Here is a 20,466-nt window from a genome sequence, read left to right on the forward strand (position 1 = left end):
GAGAAACAAGCTGAGCTAACGTTAGCAGCAGCTCGGCTCGCAGCCCCTCCGGGACGTCCTTTGTCTGTCCAACAGCGTGGGAGAAGCAGTGATTTTTAAGGTGGAACTGCTTTATTAAGTGTTTTTAGCGGTTTTAATAAAGCTGAACTGTGTGTTTTGTATTGAGCACTGACTGTATAATACACTGTGATGGACTGCACTTGTGTTTTGTGTTTGTGTAATTACCCCCACTGCCAGAGGGGGAAACAAAAAGTCCATAAACTGTAGTAAAACCTGAGGACTGAAGGTCCAGTGAGTGGAGCTGGTTTCTGTACCTTGGCCTCCTCTATCATCTGAGGTGGTAAATGCAGACTGGGATAAAGAAATACTCCCGCCATCGCTGGCTGGCAGTTCATCCCTGGTAGATCATTCAGGAACTCACAAGCACGCTGAGCATTCTGGGAAAGAGTTGTCAGAGTGCGCCGAATCTCCTTCGATTGAGAAAACAGGACAAACGCCGGTCACCAACTGTCAAAGCAGTAACTTAAAGCGGCACTAATATATTATGTATATATTATTATACGAATATTTTTATACTTAAAAATGACTGTGTGTAGTGGGAACGGAGCCCCACAGCTTTAATGTTTTGGTGTAATCTCACTGCTCTCACCGGACCCGTTTTCAAGTTTTAAAAAAATTTTGAGCTTGTAAAATGCTTCACATAAACTGTTTCACAACCTGATGTCCATCATGAGTAAATTTCAGGATGTGATCATGAAAATGCAAAATATTTTTGTTTAATGGGCCGACATATACCCCTCCGGCTGTTGTCTTAATTAGTTTAATTAAGGACTTCTGATAAATTAGCATTCTTGCTAACTCAGGCATGTTTACACTTCTTTATATTGAGGTCCATTAAGGTGCTCTGTCCTTGTATCGTAAAGTAATGAAAAACTTTCCGGAATCAAAAAGAAAAACAAATCTGTCTACTAATTAATAACAGACAAACGAGATTAGGGCACTTATATAGTAAAAATATACATAGTTATTAAAGTGGTGATTTACCTGTGTGTATGTTTCATAGGACGGATCTCCAGGTGAGGGTGGATTGACCATGACCTCCAGAGCGAGCTGAGGTAAAACTGGAGGGCTGGAGGATCCCTGCATACTTCTCAAATAATTATTGACTGCTGGGTCCATGTTAATTACCTCCATATAACCTCCTCTCAGACCACACCTACACACAGGGGCAGTACAATGAGGTACAGTTTGTCTTTTATTAGGCTGAAGGTGCGTTCAGACTGAACCTGAAGGGAATATTTCACCTCACTTTATTCTTTTTATAGCTCTTTGTTTATTTGGCAATGAAGGGAGATAGGTGAGGTGGATGTTGGGCATACGAAGCCAGGACTTTGACACCGGGCTCAGTTAATTAAAAATAAGGAAAGGTTGTGTTTTGGTTAAATAGGTCTCATTCTCATTTCTTATTAAACAACCCAGATTACAATCTGTCCATAACGTTTAAAGGCTATGTTAGAGGGTTTGGGTTTTTTTTCCTTGTGCTTTAGTGTATTATATAGATTGTTTGTGCATGTAAAACGTCTGAAAAGGTCCACGCCAAGTGACACACCCTGTTTGTATTCCCCCGTTTGCAGGATGCATGGAAACCTTGAATGTCTGTTTTTATTGTCAGTCATCTCACAACAGTATTTTTTTACTGTATGTTAATGTACAAAAAAATATCGTCTTTCGAAGGGGAAGGAGTAGGCTACGTGGTCAAATCAAAGAGCAACGAGTGTTGGGGGTCACACATTTGGCTAACGAAAGGTATGTGATACTTACTCTCCCATGCAGGCGCTGGATATCGAGTTGAAAGAGATCAGCTCCACTGTCTCTGAGTACTTATTTCCCATCTCAAACAGGACTTTCTTATAGGATATAAACTCTCTGCCCTGTCCGAACACGCTGTCCTGGTACACCTAGAAGATGGAAGGAGACATGAAAAAAGTGTGACTAAAAACTGATGAAAACATACGTCTCTTAGATGCCAGTTTCCTTCTGTAATCACCTCTTCAGCCAACAGGACGAGGCCTTCGGTTGCAGCAAAACGAATTACTTCCTCCATGGTTGTCCTGTCTTGCACATGACCTTGCAGGACAAATAATAGTGAGTACCAAAGATTATAGTAGGGAGATAAATCCATGTAGCTGTACTTTACCTGTGGGGTTTCCTGGGTTGCTGATGTAAATGGCTCTGGGTTCGCAGCGCCCCCGGGCAGTCTTTAAAGCTCGGTGCAGTTCGTCCAGGTCTAAACCCCAGCCTCGGCCCTCCATCAGTTGGTACGGCACCAGCGCCACCCCGGTCTCATCCAGCAGCATGGGCAGGGTGTGCGGGCAGGGCACCGGGGTCAATACGCCTGTCTGAGTCTTCCCCTCGCCACTCGCCATCAGGTGCAAAACCAGCTTAACACAATTAATAACAATACCATTAACAACATGCTTTTATTACACATTAAAGTGTTTTGCAAGAGTGTTCAACTTCTTTATCCTGGCTGATTTTTAATTAGTTGATTATTAAGGATGTTATATTAACTGCTTATTTATTAATAAGACCATGTATTATAGCCTTAAATAATTACCTTAGAGCTATAAATCTACAAATAATGCTCCAAAATAAACTCATCTTACGGACAAAGTCTTCTGAGAACCACTAGAGAAGATGATGTTTTCCGGGTGTGAGCTCACTCCACCATCTCGCCTCGTGATGAACTCAGCAACACTTTCGTGGACATGTGGTATACCGCAGGAGGTTTTAGAGTACGAACCTGCCATTAGAGGAAAGCCATTAGAGCAGTCAAAGAACTTCTGTGAACTACTATTAGTTTGTCTATACAAATGAATTAATATTATTCATTCTCACCCACGCTGCCTCCACCACAGGCCCCCAGAAGCTTCTGTGCCCTCTGCCTGACATCCAGAGGAAGGCTTTTTTCTTTGAGGAGCTGAGGGTACAAACACACTGCCAAAACCTGAGGAAACAAACAGAGGGATGACAGGCACAGAAAGGCCCAGTTTGTAGCTGTCAGACTGATCACAAGAGGGCATGAAAACAAGGACAGCAGATAGACACACAGATAAAATATAAAAACACCAACCTGGCGAACAAATGAGATGGGAGACATTCCCGCCCTGTGGGAATCACCTGAACTGACATCAGTCACCTTCTTGAAGGGTTTCTTGGCTCCCTGAGAAGAACACAATGTGGGTTTGACACAAGCTCGGGTTGGTTGTATTTTTCAACCCAGACAGTCGAGTTTAATCTCTTAACCTGCCTAACATCCAATTTCCCTCTTTTATTTCACCATAAAGCTATAATATGTAACATTTCGAGCTGCCAACCTTCTGAATAGTGGAAGACCCGCTCGACTTCCTGAGCCACAGCCTGGTTTTCTGTCAGAAGCTGTAATAAATTGACTTCTCTTTCTTTTCTTCTTGGATGTTATTTTAACCCACTGAAGCATTTTAGTCATCGGACATCTGGAACTTTTCTCATTTTATGTGTTTTTCTCGCCTTGTATATTTGAATATTTCTGCATACTGGGGCCCCTAAACAATATTGGAATTGCATAAACTGGGAATGACTGGAAAGACAAATACTTCATGTCACCGCTGCATAAGCCAATGCCCCTGTTGTGCCACCTGAGTCAAAAAAGTCGGGAATCACCCCTGAGTTTGAGCCAGGTGTGCTTTTCATCTAGCCTTTAACTTTTGTATGGATTCAGAGGCTGCAGAAAAAAAACCTGATAGTTACTGATTAAACTGACACACAGAGGCAAACATGTAAGGTCTGAATATTGGGGAGAAGGGACATAATGAAAAGTAAAATAACTTTTAGTGTTGGCAGAAGTAATACTATTACTTTTTAAAAAGGCAAAGAGTAATGAGTAATACGTTTTTTGAGTAACTAGCCCAACACTGATTACAAGTTACTTTAATTACAAAACCTGTGATCAGTCTATAAAATGCACTGTTACAGATTAAACTGTACGGCCGTATAAAGTAGTTACACAGCCTACTAACAAACAGAGGAGTACTTTCTCTAACAGCTTCATTATTACAAGGACACACAGAGGAAATCTTTCCAACCCAAAGCAGTAACTCTCTACAACGCCTTACTTCTGTCTGAAAGACAACTCTCAGCTTTATATTTTCTGTCTCCACCAACTCCTCTGCTCCATTAACAACTTCTGCATAGTTTCATACTCCTTCTTTGCACACTTGTCTACTTTATCCTGTTTTTTTTATTTTATTATATTTTATTGTATTCTATTATATTCTTTATAGTGGGTATTCTATAGATATTTTATATTTATAACTTCTTATATTTATCTTTAAAGTAACCCTTCCAACCGGCATTATAACACTGACAGACTCCATTCTTCAGGAGTATTTTTACCATTAAAACTAGATTTTGCTGTTAAATATGGAAGGCTGTATAGTGCTTATATTGTGGTGTTTTAAATTGTAGTATTGATACTTTTACTAAAGTAAAGGATCTGAATATATGTCTCCCACCACAGCTCTGAAATCCTCCAAGCCTCCGCTTGAGAACCTTTGTTCTGAATGATAAAATGTTTTAATGCAGTCGTCTGAATCGGCTGCAGCAGCATATATTGCTCAGATTACAGGTGTATTAACACCTGCTGCGACTCACCTGCGTGATCTCCTCTGTGAGGCGTGCAGCCAGACTCTGTAGGCTTACTGTGGCTCTGATCCCCCGGACCCTGGGGTTCACCTCCTTCACAGAACTCATCTCCACTGTCAGACAGGTCTCAACGAGAAGCTCAACACAGACACCTTAAAAAAGGCCTGCCAATGCCCCATAGCAAGGCAACTTTATTTGTACAGCACATTTCATCACACTAGGGCAATTCAGTGTTTTACAGGGTAATAAATGTGCAACAAGGACAATAGATTATACATTTAAAGGTCCAGTGTGTATCACTTAGGAGGATCTATTGGCAGAAAAAAGGATCTATTGGCTGAAACTGTGAAGATGCTAATGAATCAGTGTTTTAAACCACACTAGCAGCATGGTATACATTAATGAGGACATTCTTTCTTTCTTTTTTTGTTATTCCTCTGTTTTGGTTGATGTAGGCTATATACGAATCTGTCTGTAAAACAAGAATATTTTTATTATATGTGTAAAGAGAAGAAGAAAGAAAAGCAAAGGATTTTTGCACAAATTTGAGGGTGTGGATTCTTATCTTTGTTGTGTTCCTTTGAGCAAAAAACCATGAGCCTTTAGAAATGCTTGCCACTTTAATCACAGAGGGCTACGTATTGGGTCACAATACGTCTGATATGTCTCTGTCCCTCACAGCTCTGTCAGGGTGAGGAAGTGTATCCATAAGACGTAGGTGAAAGGAACTGAGGCGAGCCAGGACCTCCTCCAGGGCGTCGGGAGGAACAAGGATACATAACCTAAAAGAGAGAAATCACAGTCGATTTTTCAAAGAAAATAAAACAAACTTGGCTAATTTATCAAACTTCAGCTCTCTCACCTCAGATGGTGTTTGCCAGTTGTTTCACCATACTGACATCCTGCTCCTACAAACACTCCTTCTTCCTCCAATAACCTCTGACAGTACAGAACATCTGCCTCCACCTCCAATATCTAGAGACAGAGACATCAGTCTCATTACTCATGTAACAGAATGAATGCTAAGATGAATTACGTTAAGAAAAAAACAAAACATAACATAACCTCCTGGAGTCTGAGGGTATTTTCAGACACTGGATATTGTTGTACTGGAAATGTAAGCCACATTTCCACATGAAGTTTTTGTATTTTGGCAGAAGTTCAGCTACAATAATGTATAAGTAGGATGCATTTTATGGTTGTACTTTTTAATAAATAACTGGTAAAGGAACCTGTTATAAAAGCAGTTTTTAGAACTGCGCTAGAATATGTGAAAAATCATGATCGAACTCACTGTGACGAACATTTTTGGTCACTTTTGGCCACTGATTTGGACAATTAAATGCAAATAAAAATGTCTGTTTTTGGTATTGAAAGTTGTCTAATGGCTTGTTACACTGTATATGCAAAATATGCAAAAGAAGAACTGCAACCAAAAGACACCACCTTACTGACACGACATGACTACATAACTTTAAAAAACTGTACCAATAGAAATTATATATAGTTTTGGCTAAATTTCTTTAAAACATGCAAAAACTCTGCAGTCTAAATACCAGCTGCTGCCACACTTTCTTACACGCACATGAAAGTTTTTGATATATCTTCCCACCTTGGCCTGCTCTATAATCTCAGACGGTAAATGCAGGCGGGGATACAGGTAGATTCCCGCCATCACCGGCTGACAGCTCATCCCTGGTAGATTGCTCAGGAACTCCTGAGCCCGCTGAGCATTCTGGGACAAAGTGGCCCGCGTGAGGAGAATCTCCTTCGTAAAAGAGAACAACAGAGGAGACAGTAGGGCATCTTGAAGCAGGACTCTTTAATAATGTAATGAAGTAATGTTCTGCAGATGTGTCACCTGTGTGTACGTGCCGTAGGAGGGGTCTCCAGGTTTCGGTGGGTTGACCATGATATCCAGAGCAAGTTGTCCTGTGACTGGAGCACTGATATCGCTGCACAGCATAGTGTCGACAAAATGCATCACCTCTGGGTCCATGTTGACCACCTCCATGTATCCTGCCCTCAGACCACACCTGGGACACAGAAGGTACAGAATTTGGTTACCTGTTTATTCAGTACACAGTCAGCTCCATTGTTTTCATGGTTGTCGCTGACTCTTATGGAAGAGATTTGGCATTCAAGGGTCACCCATGGTGCTACAGAGTGGTGAGTTATACATATAATATGTATTATATATTAGTACAACACTGGTCATGGGTACTGTGTGTATACTGCTTGCCATGTAAGTCTGAGTTTAATTGCTATTGTATAGAAATTACTGAGAATTTAAACTACACATTTGTGACTGCTTTTTAAAGCTTTACGTCTTCATTTGGAACCAGTTGGGCTTGACGCTGAGAGTCACAGCCAGGATTGAGAAGTTATATTGAGAGATGGACTATATGGTACTATTTTAAGCAAGCAAAATACAGAATAATACCAGCATTGGGTTTTACAGGAATCACTGTGATCCCTGTAGCATGCACTGTGTATGAATGGTTGAAGCTACCTGTTGTATGATCCTGTCAGCAAACACACAACAACAAAATGAAAGAGATTAACATCTGCTGATGAGTTTAAGAGACAGAACTCACTCTCCCGTGCAGGCGCTGGATAGAGAGTGGAAGGAGATCAACTCCACTGTCTCTGAGTACTCTTTGTCCATCTCAAACAGGACTTTCTTATAGGACATAAACTCTCTGCCCCGTCCATACACGCTGTCCTGGTACACCTGGAGTGCAGAGGAAAGGAATGTATAGGTAATAAAAGACAGTTACTGAATGAAATCCCAGTCTGAAGGTGCGGTTTGTGATCACCTCATCAACCAACAGTAAGAGCCTCTCAGCTGCTGCAAACTGAATCACTTCCTGTATCGACTTCCTGTCCTGCACATGACCTGGGAGGACAAACAGCAGCAGACAAAGAGTGATGATGATACACGTAAGGAAGTTTAAACAGGTGGCTTTAATGTAGCTACTGTATGTGGTTTACCTGTGGGGTTTCCTGGGTTGCTGATGTAAATGGCTCTGGGCTTGCAGCGCCCCCTGGCGGTCTTCATAGCTCGGTGCAGCTCGTCGAGGTCTAAAGCCCAGCCTCTGTCCTCCATCAGCTGGTACAGCACCGCCGTCACCCCGGCCTCGTCCAGCAGCATGGGCAGGGTGTGTGGGCAGGGCGTTGGGGTCAGCACGCCTGTCGGAGTCTCCCCCTCGCCACTGGCCAGCAGCTTCACAACCACCTTAGCAGATCAATATACAAAACTTACTGTATATTGATTCAACAACTGCTTAATTGTTCCATGATGTCATATTCTGGGCTTTTAACTTACTTACTTTTTTTTAAGGTGTATGAAAATAATTATTTATGATGACATGATATGTTGAAATTGCAAGGAAAAAAAATAAAACAATAACATTTTGTACACATTAAAGTGCATTACTACTAGGGTTGCAACAGTATGAGATTGAACACAGTACAACAGTATGTTTTCTACTATAGAAGACGATACAGTAATAATGACACTGTCTTTATACCGTCAGGGCCCTTTGGGAACCAGCAGAAATGAAGACGTCTTTGGCGCGTGAAGGCACTCCACCGTCTCGTCTCATGATGAACTCAGCGATGCTTTGTTTGATGTGAGGCATGCCAGAGGAGTCTGTATAGGAACCTGTAGATTGATCATGGTACATTTTGTGATTTTAAATGCCTTTAAATGTCTGTCAGGGTTTACGAGTAAGACACATTGTACAAAAAAGACCTTTTTTTCCAGTCCTCACCCACACTTCCTCCATCACAGACCTCCAGGAGCCTCTGAGCCCTCTGCCTGACATCCAGAGGAAGATTGTTGTCTTTCAGCAGCTGAGGGTACAGACACACTGCCAACGCCTGACAGGCCAGATTTAGGACAATAAGAAGAACAACTGTGTTTAACCAGGTAATGAATAAATTAAACCATAACACAGACAGGTCAGATGATCACCGATATATCCTAAAATTACAACTGAAGAAAATATTCTTGAAACAGTGACAGCTGGATCGACTAGCCTGCAAATTATCAAGAGTTTTTCCAACTGAAGTGCACTGAAACACATGAAAAACGCAAATAACAAAACCAACCTGGCGAACTAATGAGACAGGCTTCATTCCTGCTTTGTGAGGATCACCTGAGCTGACATCGATCACCTCTTTAGAGGGTTTCTGCGCTCCCTGCAGGAGAGGAAAGGATCACAAGTGTGGACATAAGACTTCTAACTCAGATCGCAGTCTGTTAAAACAACAATACTGACTGGAGTTTCTACTTTCATTTGTTCCTCTTTGTGGCCTAATAAAGTGATTTCTCTCTTGTCTTTATTTAATTGAAGGAAATTAAATTGCATCCTTTTACTTGCACTTAATTAAAGAGCTAGTAAATCTGAATGAGAGGAAATAAATCTTTGCAATCTTTACTTACCAGTGCGATCTTTTGTGTGATATCTGCAGCCAGACTCAGTCTACTGTGTGGTGAGACTCTGATCCCCCTCACTCTGGGATTCACGTGTTGCAAGGAAGTCATTGTCTTTTTGCTGAATTATTTGGAAACTATTCCCTTAAAACTACCAACTACAATCTGATGGAGCTTGGTCAGACAGACACTTCTTCACACACAAAACTCTCACACGCACAAGAGAGAGGTACAGTGCAGTAATGGCTAACTCGCCGGCCTGTCTGAAAATGCTAGTATCACCCAGTTTTATGAGTAATCCTTCGTGTTCCATTTTCTGCTGCACTTCAGTACAAAAACCTGACCTCTACGGTGAACTTCGTACACACAGAACTTCATGTTCCTCCAAAAACTCAATGAAGGTGTAAAATGCTTCTCCACTGTGACATCTGATGATATTTCAGATGTCATACGATACTAAACGCCTTTTAAACATGGAAGATTTGAAATACTTTGTACATTTTCAAATGAAAACTGCTGGAATTAAACAAAAATAGATAATTGGTTGAAGAGGATTTCAGATCTATTAGGTAATGGATCCAGGGCTAGGAGTTATGCCCACATACCACACCCAATGCATTAAAAGAAAGACTCAAAAGAACCCAGTAATCAGATTGGAGAAGGAATATCATTACTGCATTCCCCAAATGAAAAATGTAATATAATGCAAATGTTCCATAGTCTTCTATTTATGGTGACAATTAACAATAAAATGAAAGTGATTTGTCCAGTTTGTTTTTCTTTATTTCATAACTGAATTCCCACTTTGTTTCCTCTTTTTGTTCTTTAAATATGTTATATATTTAAATTTGTCTGTTATCAATAAAGTTGTTTAAAAAAACACAAGATTGTTTTCCCCCCCAGTTTTGAACTTTTATTGAAAATACTTTTTTTATATATAATATAGAATTTATTCTGTTAAAATTATGTATTACATTACAATATCAAAAAGTATAAACAGAAAATAAGAAAAAATAAATTAATATATATACCTATATACTTATAAGACTAAGTATGTACATTATAATACAATATATAACAATATTTAGAGAGAAATACTTTATTGTTCGTTACAGTTTCCTACTCACACAACGTTAAAGAAATAGTACTTGTATACAATATCTAAGATAAAAAATATATGGAATAGAAATGAATGTACAAAAGTAAAAAATAAAATAGTAATTGAATAAGAGCCTAAGAGATATAATAAGATAGTAACAGTCTATATACAAAGTAAATCTAAATCTAAACAAAAGTGTAAATGAAGTGTATGGTGAAGTATATGACAGATGGAAGTGTAATGAATGAATAGTAAAGAGTAGGGCTGCACAATTTGGTAAACACATCATATTGTGATTATTTTAACAGATATTGTGATTCATGATTATGTGAGAATGATATGTTTTGTATAACAAATTGAATTTTAACTTTAAAAAAAAAACAATTAAAATCATGATGATTTGAAATTTGTTGGGGTCCGTACCAAATAAAAACATGTTTTTTTAAGATCTGTAAAACAAGATTTGTAGACCCGTGCACCTCTGCAGAGCTACAGTACTTTATTATGATCCTGTTTTGTTATTACAGCTCTTACATTGCATACTGCACTTGTCCAACCTAGAGTATTGCACATTAACCAGAGTAACATTTCAAGGGCCAGTTTAGTGACAATGACTCAGGGTGGCTGACACATACATGTACAACGTAGTCAGTCAATGAGAACACAAAGTGAATAAATAGCTTTTAGAAGTAGATGGCCGCTCATTGATATTTAGCTGAAAACAGTGCATTCAGCTCAGACACTTGTAGACTTGTATACAGTAGGTCTACTTAACTTGATGTAAAGTTTGTATCTGGAATACTGTTTATCTTTATGGATTATATTGATGCCGAAATGACAAGAATACTGTCTTTAAATGAGGCACTTTAGCTTGAGTTTGTAAAGTTACGTGTTGTGAGGAATTGTTGAAATGTAATATTTCTTTATGGGAGTTTGGCACAGGGAGATTTTAGTTCAATCCAAATTGCTAATATGTATATTATTTAACATTTTGTCACTACTGCAGAAACATGAGGAAACTGCTACAGGATAATAAGGTTGTCTGACATTGAGTGCTGTTAGTTATGAGACTGATTAATGGTTTAATGATGTGTGTATTGATTAGCTGATTGTACCGTATGCTCTAAATGGTTGCCCTTTAAAACTACTTTCCTAATTGAACATGATATGCCTGTTATAAATGACTCCTTGTAAATAGATCTTGTAGTGTGTGACCCCCTGTTGGTGATCAGTCACATAGTGTAAAAACCAGGACTTCAAGACTCCCAATTACAAGAGAGATAGCTGCTAGTGTGAACAGTGCATTGATCTGACAACTGTGAAAGTCATGTAGTGTGACCAAGGATGAACCTGAACTAGATCTGCATCCATTAGTTTAGTAGATAGACCGAAAATGTATCAAATATTAATCGGTTTGTCTTTTTTTTTTAAAGAAACTGCAAACATTCACTGTTTTTAGCTTTTCCAGTGTGAGCATTTGCTGCTTTTCTTTCCTTTTTATCATTATATACTGAATATATTTGGGTTTGTTGGACTGTTGGTTGGACAAAAAAATGTCACTTTGGGTTCTGAGAAATGATAAAATCTTCACTAATCTTTTTCATCCTCTGATTTTACCCCTTTAAATAAAGTAAATACCCTAAAACTTGAATTAATAGCCCAAGTTTCAATCACTGAACTCAACCTGCCTTTATTTGGAACAGGCCTCTATATGGGACTGATTCCTCTTGCTTAGCAAAGATGGGAAATACTATCAACTTGTTTATTTAAACCAGTATGAATGTTACTTGAGAATGTAACTAGCGATGTGTAGCATGTCCATATTAACAAAACATTTATATTTCTGTGAGCGATCGTAGTAGCTTAGAACCAACTCAAGCAGGTGACCCGGTGGGCTTTAAGGATTTTATAGATCCTAAAAATGTCTATAAAATCCAGACCTCTAATGGAGAGCTTAGTTTATTTGTCAAAAAATGTGTTGCCACACCAGGCTAGTAAGACCCGCCTCTAATTGAGACCCTGCTTTGAATTGATGTTTTACGGTACCGATAAAGTTCTTATAAAGTAGCTGATGTTTATAATTTCTCAGTCTTTTATTTGTGGAAAGGAGCTCAGGTTCCTCTGACACACACAAACTGAAGTTAATTTTTAGCTCTCTGTGTTCTAGGAATACAAATAATTTACTAAAGACACAACAAGTAGGTTTTATATCTGTAAGCTAAAACCCTTTTTTATATCTGAATTCATATCTGTAAGACATATATGACATTAAATATAGTTTCAGCTTAGGGTTCAGCATGTACACTTTAAATATCAGTGTCTGTCTGAACACTGCTCATTCCCCTTTAAAGCTACTGAATGTACTGTAATAAAAGTCAAACATTAGCTTTAGTGCTATTGTGTTGGTTGGGCAGGTGCATTTTTAATTTAATCTTTATTTTAATGGAGATCAGTTTGTTTCATTTTTTAGATTTCTATAACTTAGTATTAATATTAGTTAACTTAGTACTAAATATTTTCTAGTATTTTCTTCCTTTCTTAAAATCTACAGCTGATTTTCAACCATGTGCCTTTTTTAATGTTTACCACACACACAGTACTGTATGAAGACTTTAGACCATTAGGTGCTGTAACCCTATGTGGGTGATTATATTGATTCTGGTTTTATAATTAAACTGCCTTGATTGCCTCATATACTCTGTGTAGATGTGTAGAAGTATCCCAGCCAAGAAAACATCAAAGGCACAAACAACTTAATATTCTGCCCAGTATCCTAGATGTCATTGTAACTGTAACATTACAATGTTTAAGCCCCCTTTAAGACATAAAAAGCAGTAAAATTGCCATCTAACTGTTTGAAGAAATGGCTTTTTTTGCCTTACATAATGCTTCAAAAAGAATGCACACAGGAGTACATGAAAGAGCTTTTATTAAATGGAAACTTGTACAGGATTTGTAATGCAGAGTAATAATACTGGACACAGTTAGCATAGATACGGAGAAAAAACACAACTTGAGTCAAATTGCCTAATACACGATGTCTATAGGCCGAGAAAGACGACCTTTGCATAGAAGTCCCTACCCGGTGCGAGTGCAGCGCAGGGAGAAAGAGAGGATTGTGTCTATGGGGACATTTAAAGGGAGCTCCAGGTACACGATATTAATTTCTACATAAAGTTACAGCATCTTCAATCTGAAGTCCATTATCATTCTTCTAGTATTTTCTTTCATCTATTAAAACAGGATTTACACCTGTTCGATAAATAAAAGAAGTTATATACAGTAAGAAATCAGACAGGGGGGCTGATGGGAAGGTGAAGTAGCTACGGGGGGGGGGTTATTAGATATGAAGCCATGCAGTGGGGTCGAAATGAAGCCGTTTTTGGCAGATCCAGGACCAGTTGAACCACAGCTGTTGATTAGAGCCAGACGATGGGAACTGATCCTGGTCTCGTGGTTCAGACGCGAGGCGAAACATCTGAACAGACAGGTGACAGGGTGCTTTGCTAGTTTTCTGTGATAGCCCTTGTTTGTCGTGTGTGTGTGTCCGACTGTGACGAACACACCTGAGCTCCTGTGCGGGTGACATCCAGGGGGGCACTGTGCGAAATGAGGTCTTCCCTATTTCCGCCTCCCCTGCTCGCTCTCCTCGTGCCTCTTAAGGTAGTATAGATTTATTTAGAGCCCTTTTTGAAGAAGTATTAAAAGACCTTCTCGGTGTGGTTTGGATTTATTCGACATTCCAGTTTGTGATCTCCCAGGTAGAACAGGAACGTCTGTGACAGGAGCTCCACCCACCTGAGGGCAGAGTCCACGTGATCACCCCCCAAAAAAATTAGGAGGAACAGACTTAAGTCTTTTAATCCCTTTTCTAAACCCATTTCATGAGTAGTGGTCCAAGCCAAGCGGGCGATATTCCTCCTCCAGTTTTTTAGCTTTCCCTAAGGGCCACTCTTCCAATTGTAGAGAAAGCAGTCAGTCTTTTGTTAAACACTTGAGTAATTATTCTCCACATCAAAAGGCACATACATGATATTTATTTTTTGCTACGTGTGCCCACTGCTCCCTTTTTTCCATCCAGACATCTGATCTTATGTAATTCCATCCATCTGTGTAACCTGAGTTTTCTTCTCCCTTATTTCCTCTTCTTTTCTTGCTGAAGACTAAAACACAGTAAGAGCTTCAAACTTAAATTTCCAAAGGCATGTCGTGTTTGTTGTATCACCGTCTGTGCTAAAAAGTTCCACTTTCTGAAAGGTGTCAAGAAGCAGCCGGGCCAGATTTTTTTTTGTGTAAATGTGTGTGTGTGTGGGGGGGGGTAATCTTTATTCTGTGAGAAATCTAAAACTCTGCCAGACTCACTCATCGTGATTAGTGCAAATAACACTCATTTTCTCAATTGATTGCTTATGTTTTTTGTCCATAAAATGATGAATAATGCCTGTTATTATTTCCTTAAGCTGCAGGTTGCAACTTCAAATGGCTTGTTTGTCCAATCAATAGTCCTGAAAATGAAAATTCTGCTCATTTATGATCAGATAACACAAAGAAAAGCGGCAAATTCTTGAGCTTGAACCAGCAAATGTTTGGTGTTTTTCAGTGATGTTAATAGTCTTCAATGTAGTGAGTCCCACTGGAGGTCTTTTAGTGGGTCCCCAGTATAATGTGTTTTTTATATGGTTATAATTATGGTTATATTCCATAATATGCTATATGTTGTAAATATATCTGAAAACTCATCAGAGGTAGATTAAGGGGCAGAAAATATAGCTCTATCTGCAGTCGTTTGTTGGCCAGCAATGTGTTTCATCCTTTTCTTTGGTGGCGTTTTTAGAACGTTTTCCTTTCACTGACAATTCAGGGAAGAACACGGGATCTTGTATTGCATGAGATGTATCTGTAGATGATAAGAAAATGGCGCTATATTTCTATGAATGCAACACGGCACGTTCTTTTTGGACAGTGTTTCAGCCTTCAGTCCGTGATTGTTTTTATAGCTTAGTTTTGTGAGGTTTATTTTTTAGTCCATGAGATGTTTCTGTCACTTTTTTCCTCTGCTGTTAGTACAACATGTTACTTAACAGCTTTTTGTTTCCAGTTATAAATGGATTGAGAGCCTGTTGTCTCCTCAGGCTGTCGCTGCACAGCTCTGGTGGCAGCGAGCGCCAGGCACCGTTTGTGCTGGACTTGAGCGCTCTCTGGTGGACGGGAAGATTAGCTGCGCTTTGCGGCCACCTGCTGCCTCAGCTTCTCCCTCCTCTTCTTCTCCATCAGCCTGAAAAAGCAGAAAGAAAATTACTTTGTATGAGAAGTGTTTTATATGTGTGTGCGTGCTTTCATATATCATCCCATGCCTGTTTGTGGTTTAAAGTTAACTGCAACAGGGGAGAGATAGGAATTTAGATCAAATCAATAATGAGCAACTTGGAGATTCTACAATTTGAAGTAATGAAAAATAACTACTACTAAAAACTAAAATATTCTACCATATAAAGTATACATTGAATACATACATAAAATACTAGTTTTTGCAAAAAGAATTTTAATTAGAGAAAATAGAGCTAAAAGAATTAGTATATTAATCGATTAGGCAATTGACATGAAATTCACTGATTCCAGCTTCTCAAATGTGAATATTTTCTATGATAGTAAATTTTGGATTTGGACTATGTGATAAAATGTCCAAACAATTAATAAGAAGAAAATTAAGAAGATTATTGGAAAATAATTGCTAGTTGCAGTCCCATGAAAAAATAGCAAATAGGGCTAATGATTAGTTTCATTATGAATTACTAATTTGGATGGATTTAATGGATTCATCTTCACACAGCTTGTTTTGTGCGACAGTCCAAAACCCCACAATACTCCATTAACAATGATTTAAAACAGCAAATCCTCAAAATTGAGAGGCTAAAACCAGAAGACATATTAACAACATTTTTATTGCATCGACTTATCGTTTCAGTACTAATAAAAAAATTAAAGGGGTATCTACTAGGGGTGTAACGGTATTTGTATTCGTCCCGAACCGTCACGGTACGGAGTCACGGTTCGTGCAGCGGCAGTCACACGACTACTGCGCTACCCTGACTACCTCAAGTCGTAGTCTTGTTTCCTCCTGTAGAATGAGAACCCCTCCTTATACATTCTTGGTTTTGAGTTGTATTCTACTTTATTTTTTTACTTTTATAACAGGAGATGGTTTTATGTTATTTTTTGCAGCGTCAATGCGGTGTTCTGATTCAAGAAAGTTGTAACGAAACCCGTACCAAACCGCGTGACCCCCATACCCGATACGGATACCTGAACCGTGAGACTGTTGCTGGATACCGTTACACCCATAGGTAGTACACCAAATCAATTAAACCCATGCTTCTTCTCTCTAAATCTTTTTCCTCTGCTGTGTGTGTCTGTGCGTGTGTGTGTGTGTGTGTGTGTGGTGTGTGGTGTATAATGCAAGTCAGCCTGCGGTTCGCACGCCTCCCACCAAGCTGTCGCTCCAGCTGTCCTGAGCCGCTCCGAGCTCCTAAAGACTCTGCTGGTAGCTGAGATCCCCCGAGCCCGACCTCTCCAGGAGGGAAATCTGGTTCGACAGTTCGCTGGTTCGATCCCGCAGCCGCTGGATGGACATGTACAGGTTCTCATCGTCTTCCTCCTGCAGCCACGAGGAGAAAAGTGTAAGTTACAGCTTGTGTACGGATGTGCGTATGAAAGGTTGACCAAGAGTAGAGCGTTTATGATTTAGTACAGTGGTAAAGATGTAGTCTCAGGTTTCCCCATCAGATAATATTTAGTTATTCCATAACTGTCTAGAGTGTGAAACCTGTGAACAGAATAGATATTTTCTCATTTGACTAGCTTTTCGTTAATTAAATTCAAATTTTAAATATTCCACATTTTTCTGGGGACCCCTGGTTGAGAACCACTGATTTGGTATTATCATTTATTAACTTTGAATAGAATTATATATCATATAGTTTTGTTTTACAAACGAACAAATCCAACGTATTTGTCATCCATGTTGCTGAAAGCAAGAGAAAGAAAAAGAGCGTCACCTTTGCATTGACGATCTCTATGTGGACCAGAAGTGAAGACAACTCCAGTTCTTCACTGTAGCTGTTTTTTAGAGGGACGCTCCTGTAGCCTGACGGCACAACAAATATAATAACAGAATAAATACACAGAATAAAGACAGATATTTTTTGTCAAAACATTGCCAAGAATAATTTACAATTAACCCTTCCTAAGTCCCGCCCCTGCTTGCTCTGTGCAAGCTTCAGCCAGAACCTCCGCAGCTTTCTCCTTTCCTGTACTTGGATAAAAGCAACATATAGTCACATCTTAGGTTAGCTAATATTAGCGAAATGTTAGCGAACTGATGATTGACGTAAGTTAGCAAGGTAACTTAAGATGTGACTGTATACATGTTGCTTTTTATCTTTTTGAGTGCAGGAAAGGAGAAAGTTTACCAAAGTTTGCTCAACTGTTATTGGAACACAGAGCAAAAAGGGGCGGGACTTAGAAAGGGTCAATTGTACATCTATTCTAGGTTAACTTGTGTGAATATATTATTGATTCATATATTTTCCTTCCGTCCACTCAGATGAAGACACAGAAGTCTGTGTGTGTCCCCTTCCTTTAAGTGTGATTTTCACTTTTAATTATTTGGTTTTCTCAGCTCGAGCTTTTGATAATACTTACTCTTAAAAAACCATGTCATTTGCATTTAATGTAAACTGGGTTTGCAGTTAATCTAAAATCAGTGTCACTTATTCCACAGTCACCTGTTCGGAGCAGACGGACCGGGTAGGTCGCCTGAGCCAGGAAGTTAGGATCACTGAACATGTCCTCCTCGTAGACGGTGAAGCGTAGAAAGGAGAAGGTGGGGTTGTGGATGTCGAACACAAACTGCTTCTGCACCCACACAGGATTCAGACCGTTATCAGCTGGGAGGGTCAGGAGAAAGAGACCGTTAGTACACAGCCAGTGAGCACACTCAGGGAACAATGTTGAGGTTTCACATCACTGTGGCGCGATGGCAGAAGCTGTCTTACCTACAACGTCTGTCTTGCACTTACAGCTGTCATAATCAGCTGCACAGATCTCCACCTCCACAAAGGGACAGACGATGCTGCGGCCATTTTTAGGCAGATGACGGGCCCCCAGGACCTAAAGCAGGAAGAGCGGAAGGACATGAAAATGAATCAAAATGAATCCACCCAGGAGTTTTCTTTTTGTTCTCTCTATGACGTCAGCTGACCTGTAACTGGATGGTGATTGGCTCCACGTGTAAGGTGTCCTTGTCAAAAGGGTCAAAGGCGTCGTCTCTCATGATGTCAGGCTGGGGAACGTAGCCGCTGCCACCTCCGAGCATGAACAGGGCCTGGTTCAGCTGCATCGGTTTATCTACAACACACACAGTTAATTTAATATTTATTCAATGCACATATAGATGGCGCCCTCAGTGTTAGGAGCCTGTTGCTGCAACCTTTTATAGGATGTGGCTCAAATGTTGCATTTAGGTGCTCCTTTTACCACAATTAAACTGTTTCTGACAAATAAACTGTCCTCAAAGTAATGTGAATACTTTCACAATGTACAGGCTTTCCTCTCTGCCATCTCGCTAGCTGAGCTACACATACACACTGACACAACTGTAGGATTAGATACTATCCACTAAAACGCAGCTACCCACCAAGCGTTAAGAAGAACAGGGAAATACGGTAACAGATTGCTTATTTGTAAACTCAAATGAATAACTAATTAATTGAACTGCAAAACTAACTCATTACAACCAAAAAGTACTCTGAGCATGTTACACTGCTTTTAATTAATACAACTAATTGCATCTTTTAAGTTACAAAGATGTGTAGAAAAAGTTGTTCAATGAAAAAGAGATTGCTACTGAGTCTTTAGTAACTTACTAATTTTAGTTGTTTAACTAACACTGCTAATTGCAAATTTCAATATTACAACTTGCACAAAGAAGTTAGATTTCAGTTAAATTGAACTACAACAATTTTGTGTTTAATAATTTAGTGTTTCTTGTTAATAGTATCTTATTTTATTGATTTATTTCTCTTTTTTCAGTTTCATGAATTTGTGTCTTAAGCAAGAAAAACTAATTCGCTGCTGAATGAACTTCTGTACCTTTAATACTCTATGCTCACAATCAGTGTGAAAAGACGTGTCTTACAAATTTCTTTGTGTACCTCTTTGCTTTGACCTCGTCTAAACATACACATAATGCGTATTTGAACACCGACCTGGGGTCTGGAAATTGAGTGCGACCAGCTGGGAGCCACAGAGCCACATAGGCAGCGGGTCGTAGTTGGACGAGTCCAGCCTCTGTCCTCGGGGATAAACTCTGGAAAGCTGACGGCGGTTGTACTGCAAGAAGCGTTTCCCTCTGCCGCGAGTTGCAAACTTCTCTGCCTTTGTCTCTGGGAAGGAGGACATGTCCCGGTAACACGCCCTCTCCGTCCCGATCTCTGGAAGCAGCAGCAAAGAAAGTTACACACAGAAACTGTTACAATGAGACAAGAGAAGAAGAGAGAGCAGAGTGAATCCTTACTGTCCTCGTTGAAGGGGACAGGTCTGCAGTAGACCACTAGCTCAGACAGCTCCACTGCAATCTTCTTCCTCCTCTCCATTTGCTTCTCCTCCTGCATCTGTTACCATGGAGATAAGCCAACAATATAAAACTCCTTTTAGACATTGGTGAGCGGCAATATGGTCACAAAAGGGAAAACAAGGTAAAGTTTTACCATTAGTTCAAGACGTTTTAGGATTTGGAATGATTAAATCTTTATTGTTATTTTATTTAGTTTTATGATGAATGGAAGTTCGTACTGACCCGTGCATCAGCGTTCTGCGTAGCCTCTCTGATCTTGCTGACCCAGCTGGTTAGGTCCTCCAGAGTGTCAGCTGCCACATCCAGAGTCTGGACTGGGTGCGAGGACAGGTGCTGGGAGTGGATCGTGCACACGTAGGGCCGCGAGTTCTTCCCATCCTTGTGCACCACTGGACAGAGATGATGGGAGGAAGAGGTTCGAGGCAGAGAGTGAGTTAAGTGTGAGAAGGCAGTCGCTTTTTGACTATTGATAATTACATGTTAGCCTTTGGGCAGTTTGAGGGATAAAGAGTAACAACAAAACACTGTGTTGATCTACTAATAGAATATAATAAATTAGCTTCTACTAGGAATTGTTATTTTTAATAAATGGGGTAAACAGATGTGGCC

The 20,466-nt window shown here is 39.7% G+C and overlaps 3 protein-coding genes across 3 annotated transcripts in view; all 3 read right to left on the reverse strand.

Annotated features, from left to right (window-relative positions):
• LOC118321475 (alanine aminotransferase 2-like) overlaps nt 1-4,849 on the reverse strand; it is a 6,082-nt gene extending 1,233 nt beyond the window's left edge. Inside the window, exons 1-9 of the mRNA XM_035652800.1 lie at nt 4,693-4,849; nt 3,134-3,223; nt 2,899-3,007; nt 2,667-2,803; nt 2,198-2,441; nt 2,048-2,127; nt 1,822-1,958; nt 1,045-1,216; nt 315-470 (exon numbers count right to left, since the gene is read on the reverse strand). Coding sequence (XP_035508693.1) covers nt 315-470; nt 1,045-1,216; nt 1,822-1,958; nt 2,048-2,127; nt 2,198-2,441; nt 2,667-2,803; nt 2,899-3,007; nt 3,134-3,223; nt 4,693-4,791 — 1,224 coding nt within the window. The 5' untranslated portion in view covers nt 4,792-4,849. The remainder of the gene's footprint in view (nt 1-314; nt 471-1,044; nt 1,217-1,821; nt 1,959-2,047; nt 2,128-2,197; nt 2,442-2,666; nt 2,804-2,898; nt 3,008-3,133; nt 3,224-4,692) is intronic.
• Nucleotides 4,850-4,870: 21 nt separating this feature from the next.
• On the reverse strand, nt 4,871-9,399 carry LOC118321474 (alanine aminotransferase 2-like). The gene is made up of 11 exons (XM_035652799.1): nt 9,134-9,399; nt 8,800-8,889; nt 8,460-8,568; nt 8,217-8,350; nt 7,678-7,921; nt 7,503-7,582; nt 7,281-7,417; nt 6,545-6,719; nt 6,296-6,451; nt 5,546-5,658; nt 4,871-5,465 (listed from the first exon to the last, which is right to left on the reverse strand). Exons 1-11 carry the CDS (start codon nt 9,233-9,235, stop codon nt 5,330-5,332), a joined length of 1,476 nt encoding a protein of 491 aa, XP_035508692.1. The 5' UTR covers nt 9,236-9,399; the 3' UTR covers nt 4,871-5,329.
• A 7,324-nt stretch (nt 9,400-16,723) lies between these two features.
• Nucleotides 16,724-20,466, reverse strand: part of LOC118321494 (1-phosphatidylinositol 4,5-bisphosphate phosphodiesterase gamma-1-like) — a 29,788-nt gene continuing 26,045 nt past the window's right edge. The window contains exons 24-31 of the mRNA XM_035652829.1: nt 20,080-20,246; nt 19,798-19,894; nt 19,490-19,714; nt 18,484-18,629; nt 18,278-18,392; nt 18,008-18,169; nt 17,279-17,367; nt 16,724-16,878 (exon numbers count right to left, since the gene is read on the reverse strand). Of these exons, the coding sequence (XP_035508722.1) occupies nt 16,750-16,878; nt 17,279-17,367; nt 18,008-18,169; nt 18,278-18,392; nt 18,484-18,629; nt 19,490-19,714; nt 19,798-19,894; nt 20,080-20,246 (1,130 nt within the window). The 3' untranslated portion in view covers nt 16,724-16,749. The remainder of the gene's footprint in view (nt 16,879-17,278; nt 17,368-18,007; nt 18,170-18,277; nt 18,393-18,483; nt 18,630-19,489; nt 19,715-19,797; nt 19,895-20,079; nt 20,247-20,466) is intronic.

The sequence above is a fragment of the Morone saxatilis genome, unplaced genomic scaffold, assembly GCF_004916995.1.
Source record: "Morone saxatilis isolate NCDOM2014 unplaced genomic scaffold, NCSU_SB_2.0 Contig12, whole genome shotgun sequence".
In the NCBI taxonomy this organism is placed as follows: domain Eukaryota; kingdom Metazoa; phylum Chordata; class Actinopteri; family Moronidae; genus Morone; species Morone saxatilis.

Excerpts from the sequence above, each read along its gene's own strand:
- LOC118321474 (XM_035652799.1), bottom strand. The coding sequence starts at position 9,235 with ATGACTTCCTTGCAACACGTGAATCCCAGAGTGAGGGGGATCAGAGTC. Across the intron at positions 8,351-8,459 it reads CTGTGATGGAGGAAGTGTGG|GTTCCTATACAGACTCCTCT; the intron begins GTGAGGACTGGA and ends ATCAATCTACAG. Across the intron at positions 7,418-7,502 it reads TCTTACTGTTGGTTGATGAG|GTGTACCAGGACAGCGTGTA; the intron begins GTGATCACAAAC and ends TCTGCACTCCAG.